Source organism: Microtus pennsylvanicus, chromosome 11 (genome assembly GCF_037038515.1).
Source record: "Microtus pennsylvanicus isolate mMicPen1 chromosome 11, mMicPen1.hap1, whole genome shotgun sequence".
In the NCBI taxonomy this organism is placed as follows: domain Eukaryota; kingdom Metazoa; phylum Chordata; class Mammalia; order Rodentia; family Cricetidae; genus Microtus; species Microtus pennsylvanicus.
Window position 1 is genome coordinate 41,850,329 of NC_134589.1, and position 23,488 is coordinate 41,873,816.

A 23,488-nucleotide genomic window follows, 5' to 3' on the forward strand; every position below is an offset into this window, starting at 1 on the left:
TCCTTATTACAATCTTTCTGAATCAACATACTGTTTCTTCCAACTCATTCTCAACATAATAGCCAGAGTATATTTCCATAGTAACCTCATTACCAATTAAAAATTTCCCAACAAAGGGATATAAACTCAATATTTAACAATGGCATACACAAAGGCTTTAGCCAGACCTATGCCCTATGTCCATCCTTCACCTTGAACTCTATTGCTCTGCATTCCACACAAATGCCCTTTTACAGTTTTTTAAATTTGCCAACAACTTTCTGTAAGAGTTGTCAGCTGACATACCCAGGAAGAAGGACTCTCAACTGAAGAACTGTTCCTATCAGAATGGTCTGTGTAACGTTTTCTCGATTTCTAACTGATGTAGAGGTCCCAGTCCACTGTGGACTGTGCCAGCCCTGGGCTGGTGGGCCTGGGATGTATGAGAAAGGTAACTGAACAAGCCAGTAGGCAGCATTCTTCCATGGTCTCTGCTCTAGTTCCTGCCCTGGCTTCCCTCAATGATTGGATTCTAACTCGTAAGATGAAATAATACCTTCCCTTACCAAGTTGCTATTCTTTTCTTTTTTTAAAATTTGTTTTATGTGTATGAGAATTTTGTCTACATGTATGTCTGTGTACCACATGAGAGCCTGGTGAACACAGAGGCCAGAAGTGGGTATCAAATTCCCTGTACCTAGAATTACAGACAGTTGTGAAATACCATATGGGTGTTGGGAGTCATTCTCTGGAAAAGCAGACATGCTTTCAACTGTGGAGCTAGCTCTCTAGTCCTTTCCCCCAAGCTATTTTGGTCAGTGTTTTTATCACAGCAACAGAAATCAAATGAGAGCAAATACTTTGAAGTTCAAGTGTTGAGAGTAAAACCAACCTCCTAGATAAGAGGTCAATTCTGTTTTCACTCAGCTGTGAATAAATACAGAAATCCTACGAAAAAGAAAACAAAGGGCTAGCAAGATGGCTCAGTGGATAAGGTGACAGTTGTCAAGTCTGATGACCCGAGTTTCATCTCCAGGAGCAAACATGTGGAAGAAGAGTATTGACTCACCTCCACATGTATACCATAGTACATATGCACGTGTGCACTAAAATAAGTCAAATATTTAAAAGAAAAGATTTGGGCATCCCCCCCTCACCATTACACAAAGAAAACTAAGCAGGCTGGTTTAAACATAGCAATCTATCAGTTTGCTCCTGTGAAAACTGTACAATACTCATTAAGATAACCCACTAAAGTAATCAGTAAGATTAGGGAGAAAAAAATATAGCTGTAGTCACTATTAAATTACAGGTTTTAAGATTTTTCTTTTCAATCATGTGTTTGCATGTCTGTTTGTGTGTGGGTAAATGTGAATATGTGTTCAGTGTCCTCCGAGGTCAGAAAAGGATGCGCTGGGAATGGAACTCAGGTCCTCTGCAAAACCAGTACATGCTCCTAACTGCTGAGCTATCTCTTCAGCCCCACAGCTACGGTTTTTGTTTTGGGGGCTGGGGATCAACCTTGGGCCCTTGTGCATGCTAAGCATGTGTTCTACCGAGCTGTAGTCCCAAGCCTTAAAATCACTAGCCATTTCTCTATCTGGTTAAAAACACTAGCTCCATTCCCCACTCAGGTAGTAGCTATCACTGAAATACACTTCCTGTACCTTTTTAGAGCAACCGACACAAAGACAGACCCAGAGGCTAAGGACAAACAAGAGGAGATACTTACACAACAGGGAACACTTTGGGAAACACAACACTGGCTTCTGCTAGGTATTCATAAAGAATTCGTTGATCAAATTCATCTGTAGTATATTTTACCAGTGTAGCCTGCCAAGATGCAAAGAGTAAACATGTTATGACTGAATCTTTATATTTTGGTGAAGTAAAAACATCTTCCTTTCATATTTGTAATATTTAAGGGGCTGCTAAGAATTTGAGCAGGGAAACCCTCAAAAAGAGAAAGTTCTGCCAGGAGTAGAGGTGGCACATGTCTTTAATCCCAGTACTCAGGAGGCAGAAGTAGATGGATCTCTGTGAGTTCAAGGCCAGACTGGTCTGCACAGTGAGTTCTAGGACAACCAGGGCTACACAGTGAGACCCTGCCACAAAAATAAGTAAATGAACAAACAGATAGGCAAAGGTGAGGGGTTCCTTACCAGAACAGTAAGAAGCAGTGCTTGGATCTTTGGGTCAGTAAGTACTTCTTCATCCAACAGAACATTTGATTCAGACACTGAGACTTTCCGTAAATGTGGGTGCTGCTGTGAGGAAATCCTTTGGGTTTCTGCAGTAGGACATGAAGTAGAGTACCTACAGTCACTTTACTCAACATATTTTAATGTTATATCTTAAATTCAACAGTTCTTTAAATAGATCTTAATTATCAATATAAGTATCATACAGAGTTACTATGCACTAATATAACTATCAGCTAGTGATTGACAGTGCTGTATTATCTATCTGTCTGTCTGTCTATCTAGTAACCTTTTTTTGAGGCATGGTTTCACAGTTAGATCAGATTTGTCTCAAACCTGGAGATCCACCTGCCTCTGTTTCCTGAATGTTAGGATTAAAGGCATGTGCCACCACCACCTGGCTCAGATCTCAAATTTGTGATCCCTCTGCCTTTGCCCCTTCAACATAGTCCTCTGGTCAATTACTTTTACTGCCAATTTAAGGGCTATAGAGAGCTTATCTTTGGAACAAGAGTATGCATTTCTATACCGTACAATAAAGACCATAAGGACTGCTGGAAATAAATGTGTCTTCTCTGTCTGCAGTGATCTAGATTATTTATCAGCTTTGTGTCTCACCCATTTCATAATCAGTTTCTGCCACTCTTCTCATTTTGGGGGGTGTTGTGATCCCTGATTCCATTTCTTGTCTTTTAGGAGCCTTTGTGTCTGATATCAAGTGATCAAAACTTTTTCTTGTTCCTATAAATAAAAGTTATAACAGATGAAAGTTCATTAACAGCAGTGTCTACAAATAATAATATCCTAATAATGTAAGCTTGCAGGGAAGGGCCTGAAGCAAGCGGAACATCCCTGGAACGGAGTCTAGACGGCACTCTCCATTTCCTCTTCAAGGGGTCTGGCCCACAGCTTTCCAGGAGAGTAAAGTCTTTACGGGTCTAAAAAGCTTGAGATTATATTTACTATCTTGAGGATAAACTAGACTCCATCGAGAAGGGTAAGTATTGGTAACAAAGACAAGGAGGAGATTTTGGTCTGTGGGAACTGTAGAAAAACCTGAACAGCCTGTTCAGGTAATGAGATTAAGTTGGTGTCAAGAAAACGTCAAAACAGATCAACAATCTTCATAACAGGTAAAAATTAAAATTTGACTTTAATCGTTCAAGATATGTATGCCCAGAAGTACTAAAAATTAGATATATAAGGAGACATTTCAAAAGTGCAGCAAGCTGTCCTGTCTCACACTTGGCCTTGAGTTCCTCAATCACATATAGTGGTATTTAAATGTCCTTCTCTTATTTAAAGGAGAAGTATTTATATCACATTATGATCTATCTTTGCTCTTTAGATTCAGAGAATGTCTCTTTTTGCTTGGTGCAGTTCTAAATAACAATGTGGAGGTGAGTATGTAGCTCAGTGGTGGTGTACTTGTCTAGTGAGCATAGGGGTTTAACGCTCAGAAATACACACACAGTAAAAGAAAAAGTTTGTAATGCATACCTTAAATGAACTCACTTTAAAAACCAGAAGTGAAGCCAATATTACAAAATCAGACAAGTGATTTGATAATTAGAATGTTCTGACTTCATGTACTAAGAGTAATAAATAATCACAAATCACAAGGCCAAAAGCATCTAGAAGAATCTTGTCCAGCCTCTACCTTTCGTGTGAATGGAAGAAGCCATGAGTGGTTAAGAGGTCAGCCTGAGATCACACTGCTAAGGATCCTGTACTGACCAGGATGAAAACTGCTTTTTTGAAACACTTTTTTTTTTTTTGGATGGGTCCAGCTGAGACCTTATTTTGGAAAATACAATTGTATTGGGTTTGGGAGGAGGCGGGGGCCAGAGGGGTATGACAGATGGAAGATTTCTCCCAAGGTTGATCAGAGGGCTTGGGCTGTTCCTCTGGTGGGTCCCTCATTCCCTGCACTCTGCCATACAGCTGTCTCCTCTGTGAGCCCTGGGCAGCTGCAGGAGCACAGGCTGGCAATAGCTCCAGTAGTCCTTCACTTGGACAGGGTATCAGAGGACTCTGATACCAGCTTCGCCTCGTGGGTGTCAATCTTCACAACCATAGCCTTGGTGTGACTAAAAGAGCTGGAGCCCCCAACAGAGCTGAAGTTGGGCTGGAAGGAGCTCATGCCATATCTGAAGCCAGGGCTGGTAAGTCCTCCATAGGCTGAGCCCTCCTGAGTAGTCACTGGTGGTCTTTGTATGGATACTCAAAGCTCTGCATTCCAGATTCCAGCCTGCTCTTCTCATCCTCCAGGTAGCTTGTGGTAGGTGGCGATCTCAATGTCAAGTGCCAGCTTGATGTTCATCAGCTCCTGGTACTTGTGCAGCTGCTGGGTCATGGCCTGCTTGGCCTGCTTCAGGGCAGCCTCCATCTGGACCATTGGCATTCTTAATGGCTATCTCCTCAAGTAGCTCAGCATCAGTGATGGCAACCTCCAGGGTTGCTTTCCGGCCTTTGAGATCTTCAATCTCCACCTGCAGGCAGTTGATGCTGTGGTTCGTCACAGAGATCTCGGTCTTTGTGTGGCGCAAGTCATGCCCATGCTTCCCAGCCAGAGTCTGTAATTGCTTGTACTTAATCTGATACATGCTTTCAGCCTCAGCCTGGCTGCAGTTGGTGATGTCCTCACACTGAGCACGGACTTCAGCAATGATGCTGTCCACGATCAGGAAGAAAGTGTTGTCCATAGACAGCACCACATATGTGTCTGCGATCTGAGACTGCAGCTCGCAGATCTCCTCTTCATGGATCTGCTGAAGGAAGTTGTTTCATCAGTCAGCTCTTCCAGGTGGGGCTCCTGTTTCACTTTGTTCATGTATGCTTCATCCACATCCTTCTTGATGAGGACAAATTTGTTCTCCATCTCTGTATGCTTGTTGATCTCATCCTTATATTTATTCTTTAAGTCCTCTACCAGGTCCTGCATGTTGCCAAGCTCTGCCTCCAGCTTCAGCTTCTCCTGGCCCAGGGCTTCCAGTTGCCATTGAAGGTTATTGATATAGCTCTCAAACATGTTCATGTTGCCCCTCAGTGTCTTCGGCTGCTGCAATAGGCTCCATCCACTTGGTCTCTAGCATCTTGTTCAGTTGCTCCAAGAAGTGCACCTTGTCAATGAAGGAGGCAAACTCGTTGTTAAGGGATTTAATCTGCTCCTTCTCCTGAGTGTGCACAGCCTGGATGTTGGGATCCACTTCTAGCTTCAAGGGGTTCAGCAGGCTCTGATTCACGATGACTTCTGTGATGTCCCCTACACTAGCCCTACTGAAGCCACCCAGACCCATGCTGGTCCCAGGCTTCCCTAGAAGCTGCTGCTATCCAGCCCGGGAAGGCTGAAAAAGCTGATGTGCACACCAGGTGCACGCATGTATGAGTGCTGAAGGTCTGGAGACCGGAGGTGGACACCTTGTAGGACTTCTGGGTCATCCTGATGGACATGGTGAAGTCTGGAGGTTTGAGAGCAAGTGTAGCAGCTGGTTTTAGGCCATGGGACAGTGCCTAGTAAAGACCCTTTATCCCATTAGTGCTCTCTATAGTGTTTGGAGGAAGGTGGTCATTCCATTGATTTGTCCTTCTCTTTTCTTTTACTTTAATTGTACTAGTTCCTGGGTGATCTACTCCTCTTCCTATAATTCAATTATCTAACTCTTCAAATAGTTATCGTTTGTTTTTGTTTTTTGAGACAGCATCTCTCTATTATGTAGCTCTGGCTGTCTTTGAACATGCTATATAGATCAAGCTGGCTTCAAACTCATAGAGATCCTTCTGCCACTGCTTTCCAATTGCTGGAATTAATGGTGTGCCCTACCACTTCCAGCTATCAGTTCTTTAAGGAGAACACACACAAAACCTTTCTTTCAGCTTTGAAATGTATGGCGAACTGCTGCTCTCCACGGCTGTCCAATGTGCAACAGCAAAGCAGGGCTCCTGCTCCTCAGTGCCCACCAGTCTCCGGGGACCATCAATCTATCCTTAACATGAGAGCCACATTTTATCTTTCACATTTGAGTGACATCATGCAGTGTTTGGTTTTGTGCCTGAGTTATTTAACACAGTAATCTCTAATTCTACCCATTTTACGGCTATTATTTATAAATCCGAATTAAAAATATGCTTTATCTATTCATTAACAGATGGACACTGAGGTTGCTTTGGTTTTTTTGCTCTTTGTGAGTCCTGCAACCACACAGAATGCAGCTGTTTCAACACGCTGATCTGATCTCCTTTGAATATATATACCTTATAGTGAAAAACGATAGTTCCAGCCTAGTCTGTAAGTGCTATTCAACTTTTATCTTATTTATCAACAAGGTCCACTATGTAGCCTGGACTAGCCTGAAACATGCTATGTGATCTAGGCTGGCCTCTTCTTGTGCTCCACCTGCTTCTACCTCATGAGAATCATAAGCAGCACGATCATATCTGATTGCCAGCTTCTGAAGCCAGAAACCTATGGCATCTTTACAGTCCTCTCTTCCCACCTGATTCATTAGTGAGGCATCAACTCTTTTCTGTCCACTCTCCTGTGAAAATACCTCACACTGGATTCTATTTTCCCAGAGGTTCTGCCTTAGTGTGAGCTGGCACTGTTTATTTTTTCTCTTAGATTGCTAAGTCAATCTTATAAATGGTCCCCTTACTCCACACTGCTATTGGGAAAATGTTCCAAAAAATAAAAATCACATTTTGTTCCTTCCTTAATTCAAGACTTCTGTTGGAGCCGGGCAGTGGTGGCGCACGCCTTTAATCCCAGCACTTGGGAGGCAGAGGCAGGCGGATCTCTGGGAGTTCGAGGCCAGCCTGGTCTACAAGAGCTAGTTCCGGGACAGGCACCAAAGCTACAGAGAAACCCTGTCTTGAAAAACAAAACAAAACAACAACAACAAAAAAAGATCTCTGTTGGATGTATGATATGATACATTTCTCATCATGGCAGAGTCTTTGCTGTTGTGTTGAGACAGAATCTCTCTACAAAGCCTTGGCTGTTCTGGAACTCACAGTATGGACTAAGCTGGCCTAAGAGAGATGCACCTTTGCTTCCAAGTGCTGGGATTAAAATGGAGCCACCATGCCCAGCCATGACAGTCTTCATGGCCACAATGACTTCTCAAGCCTCATTTCCCACGTGACTTTCCTGTAACACTCCATCTGGTCTACCACATCTGCTCTCCCGCTCTCCTCAACCATCGCACTTCTTCTCTTGAATGCACACCCTTCCGTATTATGTCTATCTGGCTCTATGTACCACATCTTAAGATCCGGCTCAAATATTACCTCTTAATTTCGTAAGATCCTCAGTTTCTTCATCAAAACACTATCATTTTAATGCTATCTGGCATATACTGTTGTCATCAGCTGATTTTAAGTCATAGCCAACAAAGGATAACCCCTTTGTTGAACAGAGACCCTATATTTTCTACCTAGAATACAGTTTGAAGGAATTTAATACCATATTTTCTCTGAGGTTAAATTTTCACTTACAACTTCCTTGATATGAAAGTCCATAATTACAAAACACAAAGTAGCTGGGAAAGTCCCAGCATTACTGATGACAAAGGGTTAGCAGAAAGGAACTCAATAGAAGATGACAGACCTGTGTAACAATGACTGGCATTTGTTATTTCTTCTTTCAACATTTACTGAAAGGCTATTCGTGTTACACTTTGTTGTCTGCTCACCAATTGCCTTATGAACACAAACATTTTCACAATACTATCTGAAGTTACTAAGTACGCTTGCATGGGTAACCGAAATCCACATTTACATTAATGATCACAGATTCCAATATATCCGAGTAACAATGAAAATGGCAGCCAATGAAAGGCAAGCAGTACCTCACACTTGCTCTGTGGGTCAGTGGATGGTCTCTTTCAGGAATTCACTTATCAGTTACCAGAAATGAGAGGACTCAGTATTGTAGGTTTATTTCTCAGAGGAATATTCATGAACTGAGCAACATTAACTGTCAAAAATTGCATCTTGGGCTGGCTAGATGGCTCAGTGTGGAAAGGTGCCTGCCTTAGGGCCTGACAATCTGAGTTCAATGCTCAGAATATAAAGGTTTGATGGAGTGAGCTGACAACACAAGGCTCTCCTCTAATGTGTGTGTATGTACCCACAAACATGTATCTCTAAAAGGAATATCCTTATTAATTGAAAAATATCTTTTTTGTTTCAAAGAAAATATGGTGACTGGTTTCATAGCTCAGTTGATACATTCTGTTTTCAAAATGATAATTTAGGGAAAGTTACCATTATAGAGCCCTAGTACAACAATGCTCCCTTTCTTCTAGGTATCTGTAATGACTTTTTTTTTTTTTTTTTTTTGGTTTTTCGAGACAGGGTTTCTCTGTAGCTTTGGTGCCTGTCCCGGAACTAGCTTTTGTAGACCAGGCTGGTCTCGAACTCACAGAGATCCGCCTGCCTCTGCCTCCCGAGTGCTGGGATTAAAGGCGTGTGCCACCACCGCCCAGCTGTAATGACTCTTATACTGTCTGTTGCCCAAAAACTCAAAGGCCACAATACTTAAAAGTAGAAAATGAAAAACATAGAACTAAAAATCAAATTAAATTAAAAGCCATTCCAAAGTTTCATTCTCAAAGATATAGCTGAACTGATCTATCAAAATCAAACTCCCTTATAAAAGCCACACAAGGGCTGAAGAGATGGCTTGGTTATTAAAACACATGTCACTCTTCCAGGGATCCAGGTTCTGTTCCCAGCAAGAACAGGAAGCTCACAAATGTCTGTAACTTCAGTTCCAAGGAATATGATGCCCTTCTGGAAACCACAGGCACCAGGCACACATGTGGTATACATCTATACAAATGCAGGCAAAACACTCATACATATAAAGTAAATAAATGAAATTAAAAAGTCACAAAAGCTTTTGTTACATCAAAACAGTAAACGTTGATGATATAGTTTCAAATAATTCCAAGAGAGAAAGTAGTTAACCATTTATCACAGCAATAATAATGTAAAACTTGACATGAAATCAAGATAAACTAACCAAGCAATTTCTTTGTGTTGGCTTGAGAAGGCTGCCCCATGTCCAAGCTCATGGATTTCCTGGCCCGGGGACTGGTCTGGCCTACAGATTGGTAGGTTGCTGCAAGGTATCCTTCTGAACCTTTGGGAGAAGACCATGGCTGGTTCTCCTTTAGTGTCCTGGGAGATTTAAATAATTTAGAAGAATTAATTAACAAGAAGATGACAAATATAACTACTGTTCACTCATTCCTAATAGCTATCCTATTTCCTGATGATGGCAACAAATTAGTCTGAAAACTGCACTTTAAAGGGCTATAGGACACAAACTTGCTAAGTTCCCATTAAGTTGCCCAGGCTGGCTCGAACTTGTTATGCATTCCAAGTTGGATGGTCTTGAACTTCTAATCCTTCTGCCTTAGTTTCCAGAGTGCTAGCGTTACAGATATGTACCACTACACTACAGTTGGCTCTTAGGGTACAACTCCTAATGTACTCCCGGAAGTATCAATGTTACATAGGAAGATCTATACTGCATAATTTTGCTTTTTCTTTCCTGCAGTACAGGGATTGGATCCAGAACCTCACAAATGCATGGCAAGTGTTCTAAACCCCGAACTACTTATATATTTATTGATTGATTGAGATAAGGTCTCATGTAGTCCAGGCTGGCCTGAAACTCACTATGAAGTCAAGGATGACACTAAACTTCCCAAGTGCTGAGTTGACAGGTGTGTGCTACCACAGTCAGCTTTCTGAAGTACTGGGGATTAAACTTAGGGCCATACACATATTAGAAAAGATTTCTCTACCAACCAAGCTACATCTCCAGCTTCTGTTTCGTTTTTGACACAGGGCCATATGTAGCCAAGGCTGGCCTCAAACTCACTTGAATTCCTGATCTTCCTACTTCTATCTCCTAAGTATTGGGACTACAGGCATTTGCCACCACACATGACTCCAAATTTTCCAATTTAACAAATAAAAATTGCATTATTTCTACAGTGTGCAACATGATTTTTAAAATGTACACATGTGGCATGCCTAAAATATGCAAACTTAGGACATGTATTACCCTACATATTTTTCATGCATTGCAGTGAGAACACTAACATCTTTTACCTTTACCTTAGCACTTTTCAGATATATGTTAAATACACTGTCATTAACTTATGTTGAATAATAGATCTCTTGAACTTATTGCATTGAATTTCCTTCTTTTCTTTTTTTTTCCCCTGGTTTTTCAAGACAGGGTTTCTCTGTGTAACAGTCCTGGTTGTCCTGAAACTTGCATTGTAGACCAAGTTGGCCTCGAATTCACAGAGATCCACCACCTGCTTCTGCTTCTGGGGTTAAAGGTATGTACCACCACTGCCCATTTGCACTGAATTTTATAATCAGAAAAAATAAAGTCTAAATAAGCATTTGTATTATTACATCATTTAAAAACCAATAAAATTAAGATTGAGAATTAAGTTTTCCCAAAATACAGGCAACTAAGTTACTTTTTCCTTTCAATAACTAAAGCAAGAAAATAAACTCATGTGAATAACTGAAGAAATAGACACATAGAACACTGTGTCTATGGGGAAAACTTGCATACACTGTTGCTGTCAAGGGCTGGTGAGGTCTTCTTACAATCAAAAAGAAAGATATTAGTAAGTTTAATGACATGATCTCTCAAAGATCATTTTCTTATGTTCAACACTGTGTATCCAAACCACAAATATATTTTTGTTTAATTCATATTATAGAACAATCCCCCAAAGATAGCAGTTACATTGGGGAAAAAAAATCCTAGATGAAGCCACATGTAATAGTAGACAGAGTTTTATGATTCTCTCATATAGACCTACATTATAGAAGCTGGGTATGGTGGTAAAGGCCTTTAACCCCAGAACTTGGTGGAAGCAGATCTCTGTGAGTTTAAGGTCATCTACTCTACATACTGAGTTCCAGACCATCCAGGGACATAAAGTCAGACCTTGTATCAAAGCAACAACAACAAAACTACACCATAGAAAGGTTCTAATGTAATGACATTAGTAAACAGTGCATGCAAATGTTTTTAACAATTTATATCACTTTTTTTTAAAAAGATTTTATTTACTTCACATGTATGAGTGTTTTGCCTACATGCATGTATATTTGCCATGTGTGTGCCCCATGGTGGTCAAGAGGGTGTCAGAGTCTCTGGAACTTCAGGTACAGATGGCTGTGAGCAACCACATGGGTGATGGGAACTGAACCCAGGTCCTTTGCAAGAATACAAGTAGTGGGCTGGAGAGAAGGCTCAAAGGTTAAGATCAATGGCTCAACCACAGGGTGGCTCACAGCCATCTATAATGAGATCTGGTGCCCTCTTTTCACCTGCAAGGTCAGAACACTGCATACATAGTAAATAAATCTTAAAAAACAAAAACAAAAATAAATGCTTTAAAACGCTGAGTCAGCTCTTCTGCCCCATATCACTTAAGTCTTTAGGCATGCAACGATGCTTCTATTTCATGTTAGTTTTCTCCCAGGTCCTTTTCTGCAACCAAACCTTTCAGGATAGTCTTTCTTCCATTATTCAAGTGTTCTGTGTTTAAAGAGGTGAACTAATGATAATATCAGAACAGACTAGAATGACTTTAATACAACCCATATAAAATAGTGTTCCTCTAGGAGAAAGCTTTGATTTCTACACTTGCTAGACCATCTTGAGCTGCTGGATTACTTTGCTGCTAGCTTCTATCACAGGGAAATTGAAGCCTGACTATAATTATGATACCATGTCCACTTACCTATAGCTAGGGTCACCATGATGAATGGGATATGTATCCATAGGAACATTTTCCATTGAAATATCAGTAAGAAGAAGGGACTTCCTATGCTTGAGGCTACACCGACTTCGAACCTCTTCGGACACTGTGAGTAGAGCTAACAGGAAAAGGAAAAGCAGATTTAAAAAAATTGTAAAAAACACAAATGTGACCTAAAACAGGGTTCATTTCTTGCAAACTTAAAAGGATATTACTATTACATGTACACATAAAAAGACTTGGACAGTGTGAGATTGAAGTCTATATACCTGCAGAACAGACTTATCCTTTAGAGTTTATAGTCTACATAAACATGAAACACACAAAGAAATTTGATAAACACCTTACTTTCTCAGGTACTTGATTGCCTATTTGGTTTCAATAATCACAAAAAGCAGGCAGGGCATGTATCTGAAATGCACTGATAAAAATATTCTGGAATGTAAAATGGTTTCCTCAAGGTTACATGCTTGAAACAAAAAACTGGAAACGAAAATTTGTTAAAGTGAAAATAGGCATCTTCCATCAAACTACATTGTCTGAGCAGAATACAGTAAATATCAGGTAAGACAGATTTAGTTTAGTAAATGGTGGGGATGGGACAGGCATCCCAGGTAAAAGAGCACAAAGAATGAGTATTAAAGAGGCAGAAAGCCCTGTAGGAGACAGTAAGTAGATTGGCTTGAAATAGCCTGTCCTTTTGGAGAGGCTATAAAAGGAGATGTTCATGAAATTTAGATAGAGGACAGAATAGAAGACTATGAAGGCCTGAGATGATAGGCTGAAGCAATCCAATTTTAGGATATTTCAGATCCCAATGCAAATTCTTTTATGATCAAAAACATTTTGGCAAAATCATTACAATTTTAAATATCAAAGAACTGAACTGTGAATGCTCTATTTAGCCAACGAACTAATGCAAAGACCTGAAGCTAGGCATGGGTATCTTGGTGATCCTAAGCCAACAATAGAGGTAGACTAATTTTGTCAGTTTTGAGCTTTTACCTGCTAAGTAAGCCACACTCTGTGTGTTCACCTCAAATTTGTCACAATTTCTATGTTTGTTAACAAGAGTTAGCAGTGTATGCAAAATTCTGACTGTTCTTGCAACAATGGCAGGTGAAGGATGCCTGTACCCTATAAAAAGAAGAAACAAATAACAAGTTAACTTAGTTCATGAACAGATGTTTGAGCTTTTCTGCTGTGACAAGTAACTATAAGAAAAGGAAAATTCCTGCTATCCAAGAATAGCCCTTTGTGAATGTGAACATAAAAATGTGGAGTTAATTATACGTAAGAGTAAGTACCCCACATGTGTACAAGAGGATACTCCCTGAAACCCTAAAGGAGAGGGCATTAGGAAAGATGCTGGCATTGTTGAATTTTCATTTCCTAAACAAGCACAGAGGTTAGGAATAAGTACAAACAAAAACTAAGCATCAGAGGTCCCCTTGAGATTTCATGTGAAATTAGGGCTCTACTACTTAAAAAGTATTTCTTCTTTGGGTCTGGAGCAATGGCTCAGCAGTTAAGAGCTGGTTGCTCTTACAGAGCACCAGAGCATGGTTCCCGCACCCCACAAAGTGGCTCACAGCCACCTATACTTCCAGTTCCAGGGGATCCAGTGTGTCTTATAGCCACCTCAGGTAACAAGCTCGCAGGTGTTACATATACACGCACACAGGCAAAATACTCTAAACATTCATGCACATAAAGTAAAAACAAGCGGGTCTTTAAAAATTATTTCTTCTTTTTCTATTTTCTTCCTTGTTTGGTTTGGGCTTTTGTTCTTTGATTTTTGAAACAAAGTCTCACTATGTAGCTCTGGACTAGGCTGGCCTTGAACTCACAGAGATCTACCTGCTTCTGATTCCCAAGTGCTAGGATTAAATGTGTGTACCACCACACTGAGCTTAATATACATATATTTATTTATTTATTTTATAAAAAACTGCCCACCTTGACAATGGTGTGGCTTGGGCAGCATTTGGGGCCATGGGCAGTGGGACCAGAATCTAACTCTAATGCATGAACTGACTTTGTAGAGCCCATTCTCTATGTAGAGATACCTTGCTCAGTCTAGGCATGGGTCGGGCTGGGAATGTGTGGGTGGGGGCCTTGGCCTGTCTCAACAAGGGGATAGGACAGTCCTAGTTGACTTCCCAGGGGAGGCCTTAACTTCTCGAAGGAATGGATCAGAGGTGGGGTAGGAGGAAATGGGGAGGGAGCGGAAAGCGCTGACAGAGGGGGAACTGGGATTGGTATGTAAAAAAATGAATGAATTAAAAAACAAAACAAGAAAACCTGCCCACCTTAATAGAATATGGTTATGAAGCTCTGAAGTCAGTAATGAGAAGCTAAAGCTAGGTAAGACAGTGAGTTAGCTCTAGTCTAGTGGAGATGGTTGACTATAAAAACAATGAAATATGGAAGAGCAGTACCAGAATGGTGATGCTCTAAGGTACACAGTACACAGCAGCGGGAGCATAGTACAAGAGTGCTGATAGAGAACGTGCTAGAAACAAGTTGAAGAGTAACTAGGATCATATCTGAACATTAATGCACACTAACTGGAAATCCCTTTTACTCCTTGGCAATGCTGGAGACTGAACCCAAGACCTTAAACAAGGTTCTACAATTGAGCTAATCCTTCAGCCTTTTGTGATTAAATCTGTACAACATTCTGTAACATACATATATGAAATAACATGAATATGCAGTGTATTACTAACCAATAACAGCAATTAAGTGCTCAGTACTTATGAATTTTACTATCACTTATTTTGCTCTTTTAAAATCTGTTATGGAAATTAGATTCTAGTTAAATACTAATTGAAACAACTCATGTAGATATGGCTTCCGATTAAAGTAAAACATATGGGTTAGATTATGTTAATTTATCTCAAGTAATCAATTCCTTTTAGTAATTTCTGGCTTTTCAATACTATTTCATGAAATGTCCCGACAAAAGGAGTCTTTCTTTACCTTTTAAGAGGTGTCCAACTAGTGCAAAATTAAAGTTAGAGTTGAAATTAAGTCCAACAAAGTGATCCATTTGCTTGCAGTGCCATTCCAGAGGATTCCGGATCGCCATAAATACTTCTTCTGGACTCTATTAAAAACAATTGGCAGATAGGTAGTTGATGGACTTTACACAAAAGTTTCCTTTTTCATTTCTCAGTACTGGAACCCAAAATCAACTAAGCTATATATACTTCTGGCTCAGACACTTTATTTAAAAACTTACTTTTTCAGAGAAATTTTTAGTTAACAGAAAATCCCATAAGAACATTTAGTGTACTATAAATATAAGATAGTCAAAAAGATAAGTAATAAGATAGTGGAAAACTCAAATTGCTTTGATTTACAACACAATTTGTGTGTGTGTTGGGTGTGCTAGGAACTGAACCCAGGGCCTCATGCATGCATGCTAGGCAAACACTCTACCACTGAGCTGCGTCTGCAGTCCCATGATACACAGTTTTGAGCTATTGTTCTATTGTTTGTTTTTGGTAAATGAAATCCCATCTATCCCAGGCTGACCTTGAACCTGCTGCATAGGAAAGTTACATAAAAGCCAACACCTTCTGTCTATAACCTTTCAAGCGCTAACATTATAGCCACCAGCCACAATGCCCAGCTAATTGCTACCAAACTCACACAGAGACTCACTATGTTGCCCATGTAGGTTTAAAATGTCTGTTTTAGCCTCTCAAGTAGCAGGGCCCAGAGGTGTGCACTATTACCCTGACTCTACCATCCCGGAGAATATCCTAGTGATCTCAATAAATCTTTATTAACTCTGATTCCTAGTACTTTGGGGCCTTGGTGTCAAGATTAGCCTCTCAAGTCGGATCACCTGAATTCTAGTCTTGGAATCCACATGGTAAGAGAGATGACTCCCACAAATTGTCCTCTTACCCCCATACATACTGTGATGTGACTCACCCCAACAAACACAAAAATACATGTGAAAGAAAGAAAATAGCAAGGCAGTTGCTTTAAAGACATCTATTTTATTTGTAAATATTCTTAAAATACAAATAGCCAACAGTTAGTCTCTACTGGAAGCACCACTGTCTCAAGACAACTCCAGAGCAAAACAATGAAGCTGGAGAACATGGGGCTGGCTCAGAACCAGACATATTCCAGACGCTAACATTTTACTCCTTTCTCTTTCTATGAATAGGTCTGACTGATAAACTTCAAGGTGTCTTCTACCTATCACTGTTTCCACACTTCCTAGACCTCCAGTTGTTTTGTGTCTGCACCACATTATATACACTGAACAAGTACCTTCATACTTAGGTCACGCTCTGTTTCCCCATAGTTCAGTTCAGTTCATTTCAAGGAAATTTCAAATATAATGTAAGCACATGTACACACACATCCTCTTTTCAAAAGAATCTTCTCTTTTCTCTTAGGCTATTTCTATTTTTCTCCAAAACAAAAGGAATATAATTTTGTATTGGTTTTGAAACAATATTTTTCATTTATTTAGTGTACATATGCTTCTACTATGTCATTATGTAAGTCTTGAGACTTGAATTCAGGTTTTCAGGCTCGGTCGTAAGCCACACCACTAGTCCAATTTTGTACTGTTTAATTTTATCCTCTATACTCTGAGCCAAAATCCAGCCCCTATCTAGGTTAATAAATGTGAAGATGGCTATTAATGGTATTCTTTAAAGTGAGATTAGGGAAAACAGGAGGGAAGGGGGGACAAACTAATAAAGTTAAGTATACAAAACTTCTTTAGGTTCTCCAACTTCCATTATCTGTTACTAATTATACAGATTTTTCACTAAGGATAATTTTTCAATAAAAATAAGTTTTATTATTGAATAAATAAAAAGTCTAACATATATTACAAATAAAAATAAATAGGGATAGTGAATGAAAATCAGCAATAAGGAATGCACAGAGCTTGGTGTGGTAGCTATTATTACTCCTCAATACTACTTTAAAATTAAGAAAAAATATATTTATTTATTTCATGTTCATCGGTGTTTTGCTTCCATGTATGTTTGTGTATCACGTGTGTGCAGTGTCCAAGGAAGTCACAGAGGGCACTGGATTCCTGGGACTGGAGTTAAGAGATGATTGTGATATGTTGCCATATGGGTGCTGGGAAGAACAATCAGTGTTCCCAACTGCTGAGTCATCTTTCCAGCCCTACTTATTACTATTTCAATCACTAAGAGCAGGACATATTGTTCTTGGCTATTTCTATATAGGAACTAAGGATTAAATAGCTTTTACTGATCTACTAAGAAACTATACTTACAATAAAATGCATTAAACTCATACTTAGATTATGGACAAGCAGGAAAAAAAGACTTACCATGAGCAATATGGAGCTCATAGGAAAGTCAACTCACCTTGTCATTAAATATCCGAAGACTATCTAAGGTATGCAGGTTCTGTTCCAGAAGTGCAGTACCTGCTGAATACAAGTTGACTTCATCTAACTGTAGCACAGCCACGGCAACCCAAAAGAGGGCTTTGTGCAGTGGGGAGTCCTGGTAAAGGAGATACACTCCAGGTTAGGTGGCAAACCATGCATTTTACAGCATAAAACAAAGAAGGATACCTCACCAAATTTCTGTGTTTTTACTCCTTTGGGAAACATGAGTAGACAAGATAAGCACTTGGACCCATCCACGTGTCTAATTAAAAATATCATCAGCTAGGCTAAGAGCCTGAGCTTCCTCTGGGATTTCTCCCAATTCTGGATGCCAAATTTAGTCTCCAGAGTTTGCTGACTCTTTTACAGTAGTCGCTGACACCTGCCATTTCTGTCACCACTGCAGACCCAAGCTAACTTTCCTTCAGTGTGCAGTTTCTCCCTTCTCTGATCCACTGTGCACTCTAGGCTAACTGTGTCCTGTTGTTATCATACTGGCTACTAGGAAATGATCATTTCCAAACTCCTTTCTGAAGACTATTGAATATTAGATTAATTCTATTCAACCTTTACAATTTTCTCTATCACCTCTCTACTAGAATGGTCTATCCACCACTCCACTGTCCTGCTTATTTCTAAATCTAGTTAGATTCTACCCTTTCAACTTCTCATTCTTACTAGTATAAACTCTTAACTCCTTCTCTCCTTCACTCCCCTCCCTCCTCTCTCGGTGGAGATGAACCCAGGGTCTCTCTCGTACATGCTAAGCAAGTGCTATCTCTTCGCACTACACACTAGTCCAGCATACAAACTCTTTTGATGACCAGGCATAGGCATACTTCTGGCTTCACATTTCTCTATAGTAATTAGGGATCACTAACACATTAAGTAGTGGTCTACTGACTTTATTTGTTCACTTCTCAATATCCACAACCATCTAAGATACAGGACACTTTATTAACTATGTTTAATATATCTCTCTACCAGATACACAGAAGATGTTCAACAAATTATTAGATGAAAGAATTAAGAATTTATACTTATCTTTTTTAGTAGCAAAGAGAAAAAACACTACAAACAAATAAGCCTAGGAGGAAAGATGTGCTATACTTCCTCTACCACAAACAACTAACTCTTGTGACAGTTTTTTCTTCACAACCTCTTTTCAATCTACCCTCCTTTTTATTTTTCCTTTCCTCTCCCCCATTCTTCTTCCAGCCCTCTTCCTTTCTCTTTGAGACAGGTATTCTCTACCAGGATGTCCTGGGATTTGCTATGTAGACCAGGCTGGCCTCACACGCATGGAGACTGACCTGCCTCTACTTCATGAATGCTAGGACTAAAGGTGTGGCCACCATGCTATGCTAATCCATCCTGTTTTCTAAGTCTATGACAAGAAACTGTAAGAAGTTAAGGTCTACTAGACTGAGAGGAGCCGACCTAGAGTACCTGGTACTGTCAGAGGTTCTGTTTCTGCATAGTCAATGAGGAGTGACCATGCAATGTCAATTGCTGGGAACGCTTGGGTGCTGGGAGGGTGTATGAGCTTCCCCTCGTTGTTAAATAAACAAGTCAGCTGTCTGCCTTCTGACTGTCAGTGTCTGAGACGCTGACACTACCCCTTCTCACCACAACTTCCCCTCCAACAAGAAAGACGTTAGGGCCCAGCAACATCACTCCACTTTGACTATAATTTCTTCTTTATAAACTCTTTCAAACTCATCATATTTTCTAAACTCTGTACAAGAAAAGACACATGGTAACAATGCCCCAAATGAATAAACTCATGCTTGATACGATCATCACCTTATTGAGAAGCGGCTGTAATTTGGTCAGGGCTATCACTGTGGCTTCTATCAGAACTTGACTGTTGTACGTGTCAGGACCTTTTAAGCAGCTTTCAAGCGCCTTTCAGGAAGACAGAAATCTTTATTTGACTTTTCATGGAAATAAAACATTAGCTCCTACAATGACTCTCAGATTTAGCTGAGAAACATTTAGGTATTTGACAAGTAGTTTATTTGACAAACTATTTCTAAAAATGGTGAACACTGTATAATTGGTTTCTTATTTTAAAAATATTTCTATATTACATTCTAGTAAGAAGAGCATTATTATATTCATTATGAGCTTATGTAGCTTTATATAAGGCTATATGGCTTTGAGAACTGATAGACTATTAAGTATACTTGATTAGAAAAAAAGCCAAACATTCTTTTTAAAAGGTATTTCTCTTTTTTTGTTATTTTTGAGACAAGTTCTCTCTATTATGTAGTGCTGGCTACTCTGGAACTCACTGTGAGGTTGAGACCAGGTTGGCCTCAAACTCACAGAGATCCATCTGCCTCTGTATCCAGAGTGCTGGGGTTAAAGGCCTTCGTCACCACATTGAACTTAAAGGTATTTTCTCCTGATAAGATTTCATCACTTCAAAGAATTACAATAAGGAAAAAATTGTTTCAAAATATATTATTTAAATTTTGATTGTTTTCAAAAACTGGAAGTTATAGTTTATAATTTGGGACAAATCTTTATGTAAAATAGAGTAAGTACCTTGCTAAGAATTCGGATAATCTGCTTTATCTGCCCGTGAGACACACGTTTGCTAATACAGCCAAACACCACAAGAGCTCTTGGCTGCAGGGATGGGTTGTACTGAAATGCAAATCTGAAATTAAAAAGTCAAAGAACTTATAAAAATCTTTGTTTATGTACACAATAAATACAAGACTAATTAAATTATGCTGCAAGAGCTATTTTCAACAATACACATACTTTTACAGTTTGTTTAACTTAGGACACACCTTTGTGCTAGTTCTGTCCACTGATCCAGCCACTTGCATGTTGGAATATCTCTCATACATGCCTGAAAAACAGGATACTCTGTATGTTTATTTATATACATATATATACACACACACACATATACATATATATATATGCACACGAATGTTTCTAGAAATATTTATGTTCATCATGTCATTAAGTGATATTTATATTATAAAAAACACATTCCACGGACTGAAGAGATGGCTCAGCAGATAAGAGCACTTGATGTTCTTGAAGAGAATATAGGTTCTGTTCCCAGAATCCACAAAGTGGTTCATAACCATTCATAATTCCAGGTCTAGGGAATCGGATGTCCTCCTCTTGTGAACTCCTCTTCTGACCCTTGTGCACCACATATGGTGCACAAACATACATGTAGGCAAAACATTTATACACATAAAGTAAAATAAATCTAATTTAAAAAATGAACACATTAGCCGGGCGGTGGTGGCGCACGCCTTTAATCCCAGCACTCGGGAGGCAGAGGCAGGCGGATCTCTGTGAGTTCGAGACCAGCCTGATTTACAAGAGCTAGTTCCAGGACAGTCTCCAAAGCCACAGAGAAACCCTGTCTTGAAAAACCAAAAAAAAAAAAAAAAACCAAAAAAAAACCAAACAAACAAAAAAACCCCACATTTTAAAGAAATACCTTAAGTTCTATGTTTAATATAGCAGAACGAACCAGCATTTCCTCCGTATATCAGAAAATTATTTTTCAGACAAAGTATTACTATGTAGCTCTGGCTGGCCCAGAATTCCCTAATACACTCAGTTGGCTTGAAACTCACAGAAATCCACCTGCTTCTGTCTCCTGAATGCTAAGATTAAAGGTTTATGCCACTACACCCTACATATTACATATTTTAAATATGATTTTAGTTTAGTTTCTTGTCATTTTCCCTTCTGTACCTCCATGATCTCCAATAAAGCCTCTGTGACTGTTTCCAGGGATGTCAAAGCAAAAGTCTCCCTCTCATAGGAGCCTGGGGAGAAAGATCGGTCCCGGTAACTGGAACGGAAGGCGATGACAGCAGCTGACTTAACTTTGCTAATGCCAAACAGTAAGTAAAATTTGGGTAATGAGAATTCTGTTAGACTGAGCCTTAAAACTTGCTTGGTCTCTTCTGTAAAAGAAACAGAAAATAATCAAAATTTTAATTCTAAAGTGTTATGTTTCATCTTGAATTCAAGAAAATATAAATATCATGTAGACATCACACAGCCATGCTGCCTGAGTCAAATCTCTAGATGTATTATATTAGCAGTTAAATAACATCCTGGCACCAGTAATGCAGCACTATTAATTACAACAAGCTTTTAGACTAGATGATAATTATTACTATCTGCATGAGACATAGAAAACTTTTATTATAGCTTGCCATGGCATGGAAATAATTTCTATTCTTTTCTTTGATAGAATTTCAAATTACTGCTTCTATGCCTGGTGAGATGATACAATCACAGTAATAAACCTACAACAGTCAGGTAAGGTAAAACTGAGAAAAGAACTAGTTAAAAACGAAAACAACAATAACAACAACAAAACCAGATTACCTTCTAGAAACTTACCACTAAAATGAAGTTGTGAACAAGTACACAGAGAGTGAATGATATTAATGACCAACCCATGTGTGGACGCTCGAAGGGACAACGGACCCGTGGCTACTAAGAACGTAACAACATGGAAGAGATAGGGCAGATGAGCTGCCACATCGAGGGAGTTGTTGAAGGACAGCATCAGCATGTAGCGGGCTAAAATAGCAATATCATCCCACATCAGATGTTGTTCTAAAGTTGGAGTTGGAGACAAGCAAGTCTTGTCTATTATTTTACACATCCGTCCAATAACCTGTAAAGAAGAACATGTTTTAAAAACACGAGACTAAAAGTTTCTTCATAAAAAAAGTTCAGGGGGTTGGAGAGAGCTCAAAGGTTAAAAGCACTGGCTGATCTTGCTGAGGACTTTGGTCTCTAGTACCCAAATAGCAACTAACAACCATCTGCATTTTCAGTTGCAGGGGATCTAACACCCTCTTCTGGCCTCTGCAGAAAATGAGCACACGTGGGACACACACGTCCACTCACACACACATAAAAGAAAAATAAATCTTAAAAAAATAAAAAAAATTGATAAGATGGCTCAGCAGGCTAAGTTGCATGTTGGAATATCTCTCATACACGCCTGAAAATCAGGATACTCTGTATGTTTACATGCACACACATATGTACATAAATTTTCTAGAAATAGTTAATGTTCATCATGTCATTAAGTGATATTTGTTATAAAAAAAAGCCAAACCTTGGGTTTGATCCTTGGGACCCATCAGGCGGAATGAGAGAACCAACTCCTACAGGTTATCCTTTGACTTCTACATATAATAAGCCACAGAACACACACCCATACCCCACTTTCTCTTAAATAAGTAAGCTTAACCTTAGCTAGTTACAAGACAAAACCTCTCAGGATGATAAACAGAAGTACTACGGCATAGTCCAAGAGGTACAGAAAAAGTGGTTACCTTACTTGACACCAATTTCACATTTCCAGAAGCCAAAGCCACAGCTGTATCTGCCATCACCTCAGCCTTGATAGACCCTAACCCTCCTGTAGCACTGGTTTTGATGAAACTGTCAAGCACAACATCCAGCAGATCTGTGATCTGGCGAAACAAGGGAAAGTCTTGCTGTTTTCAAGCATACTGATGGCTTAATTTTCAATGAAGAAACACTCAAAGGAGTCAAAGAAGTAGAGACACCCTGTTTTCCTCCAGATTTTCAAAGTTCTAGTCTTAGAGACCTGTAAACTATCCAGGACAGTAGGAGGCTGCTCCCTGATTCCTTTAGACTAAGACCAGTGTTTAGAGTTTAAATATCTGTGCGTGCCTATCTTCAGTCACTCAGAAAGTGCCTCTCTGCTCATCTGAGATAGTAATACACGAGCAATCTAATGACTTTAACCACATCACACAACCAGGAAATTGGCTCCATAGTCATTTACTATCACTTAGACATTCACAGCATTGTCTAGTAAGGACTGCTTCCTTAATTGATTATTCTAAGGAATAATATGCACTTCCTTTGTCAGATTAAGGAAAGTTGTATCATAGCTTATGCTCCAATTGTAAATGAAACCAAATGTTCTGAACAACAGCATTAAGAAGCATTTACTGAGATCTGTGGTGTATAGGGAATGGAGTACATATTTAAACACTATTTATGACAAACGACAACAGGTTTCTACAGTTAAACTCTATACAATTATA

General features: G+C 39.5%; 1 protein-coding gene and 1 pseudogene across 6 annotated transcripts in view; both read right to left on the reverse strand.

Annotated features, from left to right (window-relative positions):
- The window catches only part of Nf1 (neurofibromin 1), a 262,777-nt gene that overhangs the window by 23,214 nt on the left and 216,075 nt on the right, over positions 1-23,488 (reverse strand). For all 6 annotated transcript variants that reach the window (XM_075991447.1, XM_075991443.1, XM_075991442.1 and 3 more), the window contains 14 exons: positions 22,745-22,885; positions 21,795-22,074; positions 21,135-21,349; positions 20,201-20,262; positions 19,950-20,064; positions 19,203-19,304; positions 17,371-17,511; positions 14,975-15,101; positions 12,995-13,126; positions 11,972-12,107; positions 9,208-9,365; positions 2,799-2,921; positions 2,142-2,269; positions 1,712-1,812 (listed from right to left, as the gene is read on the reverse strand). In XM_075991447.1, coding sequence (XP_075847562.1) covers positions 1,712-1,812; positions 2,142-2,269; positions 2,799-2,921; positions 9,208-9,365; positions 11,972-12,107; positions 12,995-13,126; positions 14,975-15,101; positions 17,371-17,511; positions 19,203-19,304; positions 19,950-20,064; positions 20,201-20,262; positions 21,135-21,349; positions 21,795-22,074; positions 22,745-22,885 — 1,961 coding nt within the window. The remainder of the gene's footprint in view (positions 1-1,711; positions 1,813-2,141; positions 2,270-2,798; positions 2,922-9,207; positions 9,366-11,971; positions 12,108-12,994; positions 13,127-14,974; positions 15,102-17,370; positions 17,512-19,202; positions 19,305-19,949; positions 20,065-20,200; positions 20,263-21,134; positions 21,350-21,794; positions 22,075-22,744; positions 22,886-23,488) is intronic.
- LOC142831888 (keratin, type II cytoskeletal 8 pseudogene) lies at positions 4,189-5,633 on the reverse strand (annotated as a pseudogene).